This window comes from Peromyscus eremicus, chromosome 15 (genome assembly GCF_949786415.1).
Source record: "Peromyscus eremicus chromosome 15, PerEre_H2_v1, whole genome shotgun sequence".
Classification (NCBI taxonomy): domain Eukaryota; kingdom Metazoa; phylum Chordata; class Mammalia; order Rodentia; family Cricetidae; genus Peromyscus; species Peromyscus eremicus.
In genome coordinates this window covers 35,813,705-35,826,405 of record NC_081431.1, presented here as the reverse complement: position 1 = coordinate 35,826,405, position 12,701 = coordinate 35,813,705, and the positions used below count along the sequence as shown (strand labels likewise).

At 36.5% G+C, this 12,701-nt stretch overlaps 1 protein-coding gene across 1 annotated transcript in view; it reads right to left on the bottom strand.

Moving 5' to 3' along the window:
• The window catches only part of Pappa2 (pappalysin 2), a 244,382-nt gene that overhangs the window by 119,403 nt on the left and 112,278 nt on the right, over positions 1–12,701 (bottom strand). Inside the window, exons 10-11 of the mRNA XM_059280960.1 lie at positions 10,569–10,762; positions 8,420–8,566 (exon numbers count right to left, since the gene is read on the bottom strand). Of these exons, the coding sequence (XP_059136943.1) occupies positions 8,420–8,566; positions 10,569–10,762 (341 nt within the window). The remainder of the gene's footprint in view (positions 1–8,419; positions 8,567–10,568; positions 10,763–12,701) is intronic.

The following is a 12,701-nucleotide window of genomic DNA, read 5'->3' as shown; positions in this document are numbered from 1 at the left end:
TTTATATCTTTTTTAATAGCATATAGATTTTTAAAGATGTAAATTCCCCTGAAAGCATGCTTTAACTTCAAGCACAAACCTCCACATAGTTGTCAGTATCATTCCACTCAAAATGTTTATTAATCTCCATCATAAAGTCTTCTTTGACCTAGAGATTAGATTTTGAGGGTTTTTTTTTAATGATTTTGGTTTTGGTTTTGGTTTGGTTTATTGACACAGAATCTCCTTTAACTTAAACTGACCTGACACCAAGTTGCTCAAACTGATCAGTAATTTATAGCAATCCTCCTGTGTCTGTCTCCTGATTGCTGGGATTATGGGTGTCAGACTGACTGACTGACTACAGATTATTTAGTAATATTATTTAATTGCAAAAACAACTGTAGATTTTAAAGGTAATTTGTTATTCCCTTTCAGTTTAGTATTATTGAGGTAAAAAAAATTCTCTGTATGATTTTAATCATAAATGTATTGAGACTTATCTTATGGTGCTCTAGTTTGGTGAATACTATATACTATTTTCAGTTATTGAATGTAATGTTTCTACAAATATCAATTAGATTAAGATATTTAATAATCATTTTGAAATCTTATATGTTTGTCCTGATTTGTTTTAATCTACTTATTGTATAAATTATTAAGGAGGTGGATGATGAAAATTTCATCTGTAATTGTGAATTATAATTATGGCAGTTTCTCCATTAGGTCTCTAAAATTCTCAAATCATTTATTTTGAGGATAAAATTTTAAGTACTTAATTTTCTCACAAGGTTGCCAGTTGTTTTCAGAAATTGACCATTTATTATTTTTCTGGTTACTGTATTTTGAAGTCTATTCTATCAGATATTATCACAGTACATAATTATTTCTATATTATATAATTTTTCACCCTTTTATTTTCAATCTCCTTGTTTTTACATTTAACGTGTATGCTTTGTCAACAGTATATGATCTAAAAATTATGATCTGTATTTCATGGCTCTCTGAAACAATTTCTACTTAGTAAAAGAAATGATTTAGCTGGATTTAAGCCCATCATCTTGGCTTTTGTTTTGGATAAATCTTGTGGTTCCTGATTTCTCTTCCTCTGCCTTCTTGTTGGAGAATTAAGTAATTTTTATTCCATTTAGTCTTGTGACATTTTACCTCCAGCTACTTGTATATATGTGTGCTTTTGCAATTGATCTACAGCTTATCATGTGCATCTCTAACTTCCTCCAGTCTTCATTCAAATAACCTAACTATCTCCAGGACAGTGTAAGGATCTTTAGTGGCATTTTCCAATCCCCATTGCTTTGTCTTTTGTGATAACACAGGAGGCTTCCTGTGAAGCTATCACTGATATTGTCCAGCTTCTCTTTTTATCCATTCATACTCCCTCCCCTGCTGTCCCACAGAAGCTGATTGCTAAGCCACTCTTTAATAAATATCCGGAATACTGAATTCCATCTTGGAATTTGCTTTCTAGAGAAAGCATATGGATATATACCACGTCAAAGAATAGCTATGGATTTTTTCCCCCACCATTTGAAATCTCCTTTGCTGTGACTTTCACTCAGACTACAGCCAGGCAGTCTTTTCAGTCTTTGCAAGACAAAATGCTTGCCTCCATCTCTGGACTCTGCTACCTCTTCTTTGTCAGTACATCACAAGTCACAATCCTCCTTGTCCACTTTTGTCCCATGTCCTCAGTCTATCAAATGCTCCCATGTGGTAAGCTCTAACATCCCTTTATCACTTGTGCAATCACCAAACATTTTTGAACAGCACAAGGAGGCTTTGGCCTCAGTGTGTGACACATGTCTAAGAGTACCCATTGCCTCTGCCCACAAGATCTATACAGTTCATAGGACAGACAAATAATTACACAGAAATAGAACAGTGAAGTATGCAGACACTATGGACAGGTGCACTGAGGAGGAAGGGTGATTGTGGTATCTAGGGCTTGGGAGCAGAATTCATGAAAGACTCGGATTTGTAACCGAAACAATCCTCCAGTTAAATTTTCAGAGGGAATTATCTATTTACTGGGGGAGACAAAGAGGAAGAAAATGATAACCCTTCTATCTGGAAATTATAGATATATGAAAATCCTGGCATGTTCCTACACTGAAAGCATTCTGTTACAACTAAAAAGAGTAAAGCTGTGTGTGTGCATGTGTGTGGGGAGATATGGAAGGTGAGAAAAATAGGAAAATTCAGCTTTATCTCACAAACTAATATTTATGATAATAAAAAAAAACAAGCTAAATGTCCTGTGTTGAATCAGGACATTTCAAGTCCATGCTGTATTTTATTGAATTTGTAGCCCATGTTTTATGATACTCTGTTTCCATAATATCAGTATAAACACTACCACTGCCATATATGTAACTTCAGGCTGAAAATGGTAATTTATTCATCTTCAAGTTCTCCCAAAATACAAATGCATTGCTCATATGGAGCAGTGTTTATTAAGTAGACTTAAAAGTGGATGCTGGGATGGGAGAATATGGCTCAGTCATGAAAGCATTTGCTGTACAGATGAGGTCTTGATTTCAGATCCCCAGGACCTATGTGAAAATCCAGGTGTGGCAGTGCACATCTGTAATTCAAGCACTAGGGAAAAAGAGACAGGAGAATCCCTGGAGCTCATTGGCCAGCAAGAAGCCTAACAGAGCTCAGGTTTAGTTAGTGACACTCTATAAAAAAAAAAAAAAAAAAAAAAACAGTAATGTGAAGAGTGACTGAGGAGGACATGCTGACACCAACATATGGTCTCCACATACATAAGCACATGTGTGCATGTGCACTTACATATATGAGCATACACATAAACATGTAGACACACACAATCATACATCATACACTATGCATTTTGTCATGATGTGTAAGACTTTTAACCTTGATTGTCAATTTACTTGGGTTGAGAAACTTAGGTTAAAGCAGACAGCTTAGGTTAACTGCACACAGCTGTGAGGATCTTTCCACCAAGGACTGACTGGAGAAAATAGACTTGCCCTGAATTTGGATGCCATCAACCCAATTGCTGGGTCACTGAGGATATAAAAACCAGAAGAGGAGGAAGCTGGTATCACAGACATTTTCCCCCTGCTTCCCGTCTGTGTGTGAACTGTTCTACCACGCCCTCCCTCAGCTCCAAGATGAACCAAAAGCTCTCAATCTAGAAACAAAATTAACCCTTCTTCTGTTAAGCTGTTTACATCAGGCATTTTGTCATAGTAACAAAAGCCTAACTAACACAGTGCTGAAATAAGGTAAACAATCATGGATATCTTTAGTAGTAACTTAGAAACATGGTGTAGAGCAGGGGTTAGCACATTACAGCCCATGGGCCAATCCTGACCCAGTTCCTATTTCCATATGACTGTGATCTAAGACACATATTTTTTTCAAATAGCTGAAAATAAAAATAAATATAGTATGAAAAGTATATAAAATTTGAAGTTCTGTTTTCAAAAATACAATTTATATACATACATTTACATACTCTCTACCTTCATACTAATAGCCATGTTAGACAGTTATGATATGGGTTGTGTAGCCAATAAACCTAAAATATTTTATAACTGGTTCTTCATAGAAAATGTGTAGGAAGGACCATAGCCTTTGGCATGTGCTGGATTTGAATTTTAATCTTCTCTATGCTTTTACTAGTTATATCATTGAAATGTTTAACATCTCTGAATTTAAAAATAATCATTTTAAAGTGTGTAAAGTAAATACTATGTGGAACAGAATATATTGCAACAAGTGTGTTTTTCTCTGTTCCCATGGTATTAGGGATACTCATTTGAAATCTAATCAATTAAATACATATTGCATGTTCTTAGGGACTCATGTTCAGTGTTTAGCTAGTTGATATCAAACGAAGAAAAGAAAGAAATTGTGGTTAACAGCTTTAGGCTTGTGCAGAAAGAATTTCTAGGCAGTGGTCCATAATTTACAACTGATGTGGGAGACCCTGGTATTTAAAATACTGTGAACATGTGCTGGTTTCTGTTAGGACTGCTAACCAATCCAGCCTAAGTGAGATCATTTCAAACTGGAGGCCATTTAGAACCACAGACACCAACAGGAATACATGATTTTGCACATGGTGACTTGCCCCCTGGAAACCAATCAAGCAATTATTGAGTGTCTGCATCTCAAATGGTCTCATTTGTTTTCTACATTACTTATATTCAAAGTACTTTCTTGAGGAAACCATGCCTTCTGGGACTCACCTGCTAATGTGTGTAAATTTACAAAAAGCACTGAATGAATCCTCTCACCCAGATTCACTGATCCACAGTCTTTCAAACACGTAGAAGAAACACAACAAAACAAGGGAGGGCACCTTTCCTTCCGTCTCCACCTGTGGTTTTGCTTTCTTCCTCCTGTTGATCTGCTCTACATATTTCCAGTGCTCAGCTCTGGGTTTGGCATACTACAGGTGCTTCATAAATGCTGATAGAATGAGCAACAGAGTTGGGGGGGAGCTCATGAGATTATTGCCAAGACATGAGAATATGAGCTTCCTAATTACCATTTTATTCCTTAGTGGTGAGCACTTCAAAGCCTGGATGCTTCCTCCATCTGCGAAACTGAGGAACGTCTCTCCTGTCACTCACAGAGATTTGTAAGGATACTAGTAAAAAGCTTAAGAATATGCATTTCATAAACCAAAGATGACTTTAATATGTGCTTTTTGTTGTAAATAATAAAAGACTAATACTATATGCTCTGTAAGAAAATTCTTCTGTTCCTGTTCTACTGGTTGAAGATTAGAATAAAGAAGAGCAAGAGAATGTTACCTCAGTAAAATTGGCTAAAATGACAGAACTTTTATTTTGGCAAATAGCATGTGAGTGAATAAAACATTTTGGAAATACGTTTTCAAAACTAATGTTTTTCAGTACTGTTGTTTTTCACTCATGCAATAAATTTGTCTCTGATTCACTGCATACAAATTATATCTGTGTATCATATCAAGATTAAATTATACTAAAATGAAGAGTAAAGGGCCAGAAATTCTGCTGTGCTTATAAAATACTTTGTCTAATATAGCTTATTTTCAAATATAATTTATTTGGTACCATATAGGTTCATGAAATCGAGTTTTATAGCACACTTTACACACTAATGTAACCTTTGATTAGATTTGCTCTAATATGACGGCTCTTCTTTTAAATTTCCTGTTGAGCAGGATTAGTATACAAACCTAGACTACAAGAGGTGGTTAACTGGTGGGTATTAGGAGAGCTTCAGGTAGAGATTTCTGCTTATGGATATAATTGAGTAGCTTACAGTCAAACAAGAAGTTTGCTCTAGCAGGAAGATTTTAAAAATACAAATTAAGTAAGATATAGAAGATGATGATGATGATTGATGATGATGATTATTGATGATGTGATTGATGATGATGATGATGTTCGAGAACAAGCAAATCTGTCAGGACTCACGAGCTCAATATCTCAAAAGGAAAACAATCCCATTAAAAGGAACTGGACATTCTGTGTCTCCAAAATGTTTTTTTACTATGCAAAGCAGTGCAAAGTAAGAGTGTAAGTGAAGCAAAGACTGTCCAGAAACAGGCTCAAACCCTGAAGGGGTTCTTGGCAGGCATATACTGCCGAGGACATGGAATGGAAGCTGGAGGCTTTCAAGGTAGAGGGCCCAGTTCAAGCTTTGCATGGGGAATTTCTTAGAACAACAAAAAAAAAACTGAAAAGGTGGACTGGGGCTCACAGAAATAAGAACAGAGGTAATAGTCTTTAAAAGTGCTTACTTAATTGAGGAAATATTTCCCAAGTCTTTATACATGTCCCAATAAAGCTATCTTGAAATGAAGATAGTGTCAGCCAATATCTCTACAAGGTGTTCAGTGTCTGATGTTCTGTTAATGCTTCATTCATTATGATAGAAGAGAGAAGACAGTGAGTGAAAAGAGAAAAGTTCGACAACATAAAACAGTTCAGGTCACTAAGAAACTGATGGGATCAAAAGCACATTAAAGTGATTCTGATAAGTGTGTTTTAAAATACACTGTAAACAGGAGTACTTCAAAGAAAATAGGAATATACAGGGATTAAATAAGTATTACTAGAGATAAAAAAGACACACTTTTTAGTTAAGAAGATAATTTATAAGAAAGATGTAGGAATTTGAAGATACATCACGGCAATTCCCAACAGGCATAGTTCACATATCTACAAAACATGGCCATAAAATTAGTTTAACTAAAACTACTGACTCACCAACATGACTCAAATCAAGTTGATACAATATATTAATAGCAACTGAGTAAACATTTCATTGCCAGTCTTACTGCAACAACAAATCTCTACACAAGCAATGGGTTTGAATTCTGACCAGTAAACTAATCCCATCACTGCTAAAGTCATGTGGCTTTAATGTGGCTTAATAATGTGAATCTTAGTGACCAGAACTGTTTTATATTGATGATCTGTTCACTTTTCACTCACTGCCTGAATGAAGCTTTGATCTGGGTTACACAGACAACAGTACACATGTTGTGATTTCAACTTGTTCCCCAGTGATAAATACATGTGAAAATCTGACCAAATGGATAATCAAAAGAAGAAAGTTAACCAGATGAAAATGCATCGAAGAAAAATGATAATGCGGAGAGTGAAATCTGGTTAGTGGACAATGGTGTGGTGGAAGAAGTAACCAGCTCTAAGAATTGTGGTAATTCAAAAGTCCAGCCATGCAGGTAGAGGACCTCAGTGAAGAGGAAGTTGTCACCGGAAGTAGGGAATGTAGTTTTGACAAAAAGAACAAGACTTCCTAGAAGAATCAATATAAAGGAAAAAGTTCATGCTAAAGGAACTCTCGGGGGTGTTTAATGTATACCAAAAGAGTGAAGAAGAATTATCAGGAGCTGGTCTATGATTATCAATAGAAGCAAGGCATAAAAGATTCACTAGGTCATAAAAAATGCTAGTTCTGTCATATAACTCACATAAGAAAAAGACAATCAAGGGGAAAATTGCCTTGGTATCTTTGGGACTTTTGCAAAGAAATGTAACACGTTGATCCTCTATATTGCCAATGTTTTAAGTAATAGTGAACTAAAGAGTCTAAAGGAAGCTCTGTGATTTTTACTTTCCCACACATGCATAAATAAACTGTAAGAGCATTTGAAGTGTCAAGACATGTCTTAGGGGTCAGGAAACAATTATAATCTCCTTATTGATTATTGCTTACTTTATATAGTCATTCTGTGATCTCACAATACCATATGAAGTGAGGACTGCCTCGGTTGGGGGGGTGCAAAAGTCAATTATCAAAACATTTTAAGTTACCAGAAAAAGAAACACAAATTAAAAGCATAATTGTAGTTCAGTGGTTGAACACTTGTCTAGAATTTTCATAGCCCTGAAAATAAACAATAAAAATGAAGAAAATAATAAAGAATGAAAGTGTACCTTTCTTTGGTTTGTTTATGGAATGATAAATAAAAAGTTAGGAAAATGTTAAACCCTAGTAAGACTGAACAAACTTAACAGCTGATTATAAAATTCATATAAAATTTAAAGGATAATAATCAAGATAGCTAATATATTCTGAAAGAAAATGAAGAATCTTTAAGACTTCCACTACGGGATTTTAAGATTGATTAAAATATTTAGTTCAGAAAAGTGTACTAATATTCCAAAAATATGTGATCTAGTAGAACAAAATGCAGAATTAATAAATAAAATACAGATTTAATACACAAGTCAACATACACATACTGCTGCTAGTTTCTGACAAGGGTACCAAGCAGCAGAGTGGGTCCAAGTTTGATTAGATTGGTTCTAGATCTACTGAACATCCACAGGGCAGAGATTGTGAGCGTCTTCCTCACATAATACATGTGAAACCTTGGTACCCCTTACCAGCACTGCATAAGCTGGATGTGGTGGTGCAGACTGATCATCCCAGCACTCAGGAGGTGGAGTAGGATGATCAGGAGCTCAAGGTCATCCTCAGTGGCATAGAGTTTGAGGACAGCCTGGGCAGCATGGAGACCTATCTCAAGTAGCAAAAACAGTCAAAAATTGTGCAAAAGAAATCTGTATCAACAGAAGTAAAACTACTAGGTAGGTTTGTGGTGAAACAGACAAGAGCTGTAAGAGAACTTTGTGATGGTTATTAAATGTCCTATTCTTTGATTTCTGTGGTATTAGGGTATGTGAGCTATCCATTTCTAATTTTGCATGTTTTGGTGCATGTTAATTTTCTGGAGTGATTACTCATATGGAAGTCTAAACTTCAAAGAAAGATGAAAATAAATTTAAGCTATACATACTTTGAGATAACAGAAGGAATAATTCTAATAAATCAGTCAAATGTCCAATTTTACCCATACATATGTACATATGTGCATCCCTATTTACAGGCTTTACAAATAGACATTTGGCTCACTTACTTCGAGCCAAATCTCATTGTCCTTCTGCAGGTTGTCTTTAGACTGTTCACTGCCTTCATCCTGGGCTCTCTTCAAACTGAAGGCACAGGGAAACCATCCAAGAGAGAGACGATTCGAGGATGAATCTGGATGATGTGAAGTACAAATCTGAAAAGCAATTTCAATCCTAAATTAAGTGTGGAGTGCAGGAGGTAAATAAAGTCAGGAACTCTCTAGCACAAAGCCTACTTTTCTCTCTTATCCCTAATGATCACACTGTTAGATGCAGAATGAAGAAGTTAGAATGAAAAAAAAACTAATTCATGTAACCCACAAGATGTATCTTCCTAGGGTAGAAAACACACAGGACAACTTTCTCTCCACTGTCAGCCCAAAGAATCATTCTGGCACACTTCAGATGACTGATCTAAGGATTCACTTTGCGAGTCTTTCCAGGGTGATGGTTAGATCTTATCAATCAGCATCAACTGGCCCAAGAGGGAGGCTACTGAATCAGGCAGGCAGGGAGTGCTTGGCTGGGTAGAAATTCCAAGAAGCAGAACTTCAGGAAATGTCTCCTACTTCACTTAGAGAAGACATTCAGGCTAGACTAAAAGCCACTTCAGAGAGCTGTCATGAACTCAGAATTGCCAACTTTCCTGGCTTTTTGCCACTGGGCACCAGAACTTGAAGGAGAAGGATGCCAAGACTTGGCAAAGAGAGTGTGGCAGAAGAGGCTAGTTGCCTCATTGTATCTTCTTGCCCATCACCTTTTCATTACCAAACATCAACTTTGTTCCAAGTTATCCAGTTATGTAAATGTTCATTTCCTCAATGTTTCCCACAAAAAGGGGTGATTAAATAGACCATGAGATATGGGTGATAATCTACAGTGTAGAGCTTCCAGAAAATTTGCCATTTTCCCAATAAACATGAGCAAACACTCAGCTGGCATGCACAAACTTCCCTTTGACCTGCTTTTTTCTTCCTCTCTTAACAGCTGATAGCAAGGTTCTGGGAGCATTTACTGACTGTGCAAGACCCTGAGTTCAATCCCCAGTAAAACACACACACACACACACACACACACACACACACACACTTATTTCATGCTTACAGGAGCAACAGCCACGTTAGTAGCAACAAAAAGAAAACTACAAACTAAGAATGGAAGTGCTGGGATCCAGACACCTGCATCCTTGTTGAGACGCCTGAGACAGACATCTTGAGTAGCTTCCTCTATCCACTCAGAAATGCCTTCTCAAAGCGGGAGTTTAAAATACAGTATTTCATCCTGGCCTAATACCCAGAGGGCTAGCTTTTGCTTCTGTAGACGTTTTGCCCACTGTTACAGTGGATGGAAGAGTCTATTTGGCAATGAAAGCATCTGGAATGGCACCCAAAGAGCCAACTGCCCTTTATCTTGTCTTTAATGTTCAACCTCAATTCAACAGTGTCATTAATATAGCCTCTTAAAGTCTTCCCAAGATCTCCCACTATGTAGGCAGATAGTCAGGGGAAAGGATTCACTTGATTTAATAACTAACTCTAGCATTTCCTCAATACTAATTTAAACCAAATCATACTTTTACATATATATTATGTATATATATGTAAATTATAATATATATAAATTAACTCTACACTGGCCTGTTAGATGCAAAAGATAGTAGCAAATAAAGGCCCAAAGTTGGTAAGTGACTTGTCCGTTGTCACGTAATAACAGTAATACTAAAGGATCCATCTGTCTAATTCAGACTTTCTGTTTTCTTTTTTTTTTCTGGAGCTAAGGACCAAACCCAGGGCCTTGCACTTGCTAGGCAAGTGCTCTGCCACTGAGCTAAATCCCCAACCCCAACTTTCTGTTTTCTTATTGCTGCTTTTTATCCTTTTACACTAAATTCTCCAAGACATAGAGCCTAAATGTAGTTTATAACAGCTATGTTAAACTGTTCTTGAATATGCCTTGAGTTACTGGATAAAAGTTCTTGAAGTCAAGTAGTGTTCATATGAGTTACAGGATTTTATGATTAATCTCGAAGCTTTTCAGCTAATGTTATCTTGTTCTAATCTCAGTGAGGGCAAAATTGGATGCTAACATCTTTAATAAAGTTCAAGTCCCCTAAGCATCTATGGCCAGCCATGACTCCAATCATCTGACATAACTTACCATTGAATGAGGTTCTCCTGTTACCAGGGAAACAGGACACTTCTTCTTGTCTTCATGGTAGAAATAAGCCTGAGTAGCCCACTGGTCCAAGTGTCCTTCAGGAGTATGGAGGCCACAGTCTATGATGCTGGTTTCCTTCTCAAAAGGTTCACAAATCCCATCTCCCTCATACCTGTAGCAAAGGCTTGGCTCCCCTGCCAAGAAATATGTATAACGTTTAATGGACATTTTTTTTATGTATCTTATGTTCCAAGCAATTCTTCTCCAGCCTACTGAAGATAATCTTGTGATGACCAGGGAGCACAGTACCCACCAAAAACACTAACCATCACACCCTTGGAGAAGAGGGATCACTCTTTATGAGGGAAGAAGCAAAATCTAATAAAGTTATAGCAAAGATTGGGCTTGGGAGAGAAGGATAAAGAGGGAAATGCACTATAAACTGGTGGTAGGAAGAAAGTTGATTCTATCTTGTTTGTATTGTTTTTTTCTAATGAGATAAGAGTCCTAGGTAGCCCAGGCTGGCACTGAACTCCTGATCCTCTTGCCTCTTGAGTATTAGAATTACAGGCATGTGCTACCATGCCCAGCCAAGATATTTTAGGTAAATCTGAATGAGACATGGAGTACATTAGAAATACAAAGGACATAGAAAAAAGCAGAAATCAAATTTAAATAAATAGTATAATATAGCTGCATTTGAATCTCCTTCATAGTTTTTTTTAAATGTTCAATTATTTAAGGGGATTCTTCACCAAAGTATAATTTTTTTACAATTATTCTTGTCACTGAGATGTTTTTCTCTGAGCACATAACTACTCAAACTGTGAGAAAATGTGTTGCAAAGACTCCAGGTCTTACAGACATCGGTTCTCTCAGCTTAGGAAAACCATGAGGTTTTTAGTTTTCTTGTTATTATTATTGCTTGTTTTATACATGAGAAATACAAGTCTAAATAAGTTTGTGTGGCTTGAAAAGTAACCCTCACAATCTTTGGGGCTTTGTTTGAGTGAGACCTACACAATATAGGCCCATTCCTCCCTCAGCCTTGTACCCTGTACCACCTCATCCTGAAGCAGAGCAGACAAACAAGATAGGAATATTTGGGGGAAACTGTTGATGGTGGAAGATGAATTTAAATGTACGGGGGAAGTTCCATGCTTCCATACAGGACAGTTCCTACTAGGTGGACAGTACTGCTCCTTTGTAAACTGGCTTCCTTCAGTGTGGGAAGCTGAGATATACTTATAAAGCCATCTATGAAGTTCTACCAAAATGTAGGACAATTAGTGTCAATAGCACAACCCAATTTCCCATTTCTACTTAAAGTAGCAGGACACTGAAATAGAACAAAACAAATCCACACTATTCAGCACTGACTCAGGAAAACCATTGCTAAGATTTATCATTGTTGTAGCATGCTTTTTCATTTTTTTCTTCTTCACAGAAATTCCACAGAGATATTCTGGTAATTTGTCAGATGCTCACCAACATACAGTTATTATGTTCCTCAGTAATTGCCTCATATGTAAGACCCTTCTGTGGTAAAATCTACTTCTGCATGCCAGTGTAAGCCACCCTCTACAGGACATGGTTCTAAGCCCATTTAAGGCTTTCATCTGTACTCTATCAAATTTATGGCACCTTCACCCTCTCTTCCAGCATATGTACACTTGAAGCAAGAGTCCCAGAAGAGCAAGCTGTCTGTCTCTCTCTGTCTTTGTTATTATTTATGACAATTATATACATAGATAATATATTTTCTATCTATAACTCAGGGGCTGCTCCTTCTTGTTTCTTGTTTTTTTTCTTTTAACCACAAAATAAAAAAAATTACGTCTTTTGCAATTCCATAAGAAAATAATAGGCCACTTTAAAATCGCATGTCCAATGGTTCTTTCCAATCTAATTTTCTGAAAAGCAATGGAGTAAAATCATACGCTTAGCATATGATAAATATATTCATAGAAAAAGATGGCTAATAGTGGAATATACCACATCAATTTAACCCAGTCAATAACTTAAACATAAGCTTAAATATAGCATTTAAGTATAGTTAAAGTAATTGAGATATAGTTTGACTGGGGTTAAAGCCTAGAAAATATGAGTCAAAGGATCAAATGTGATAGAAAC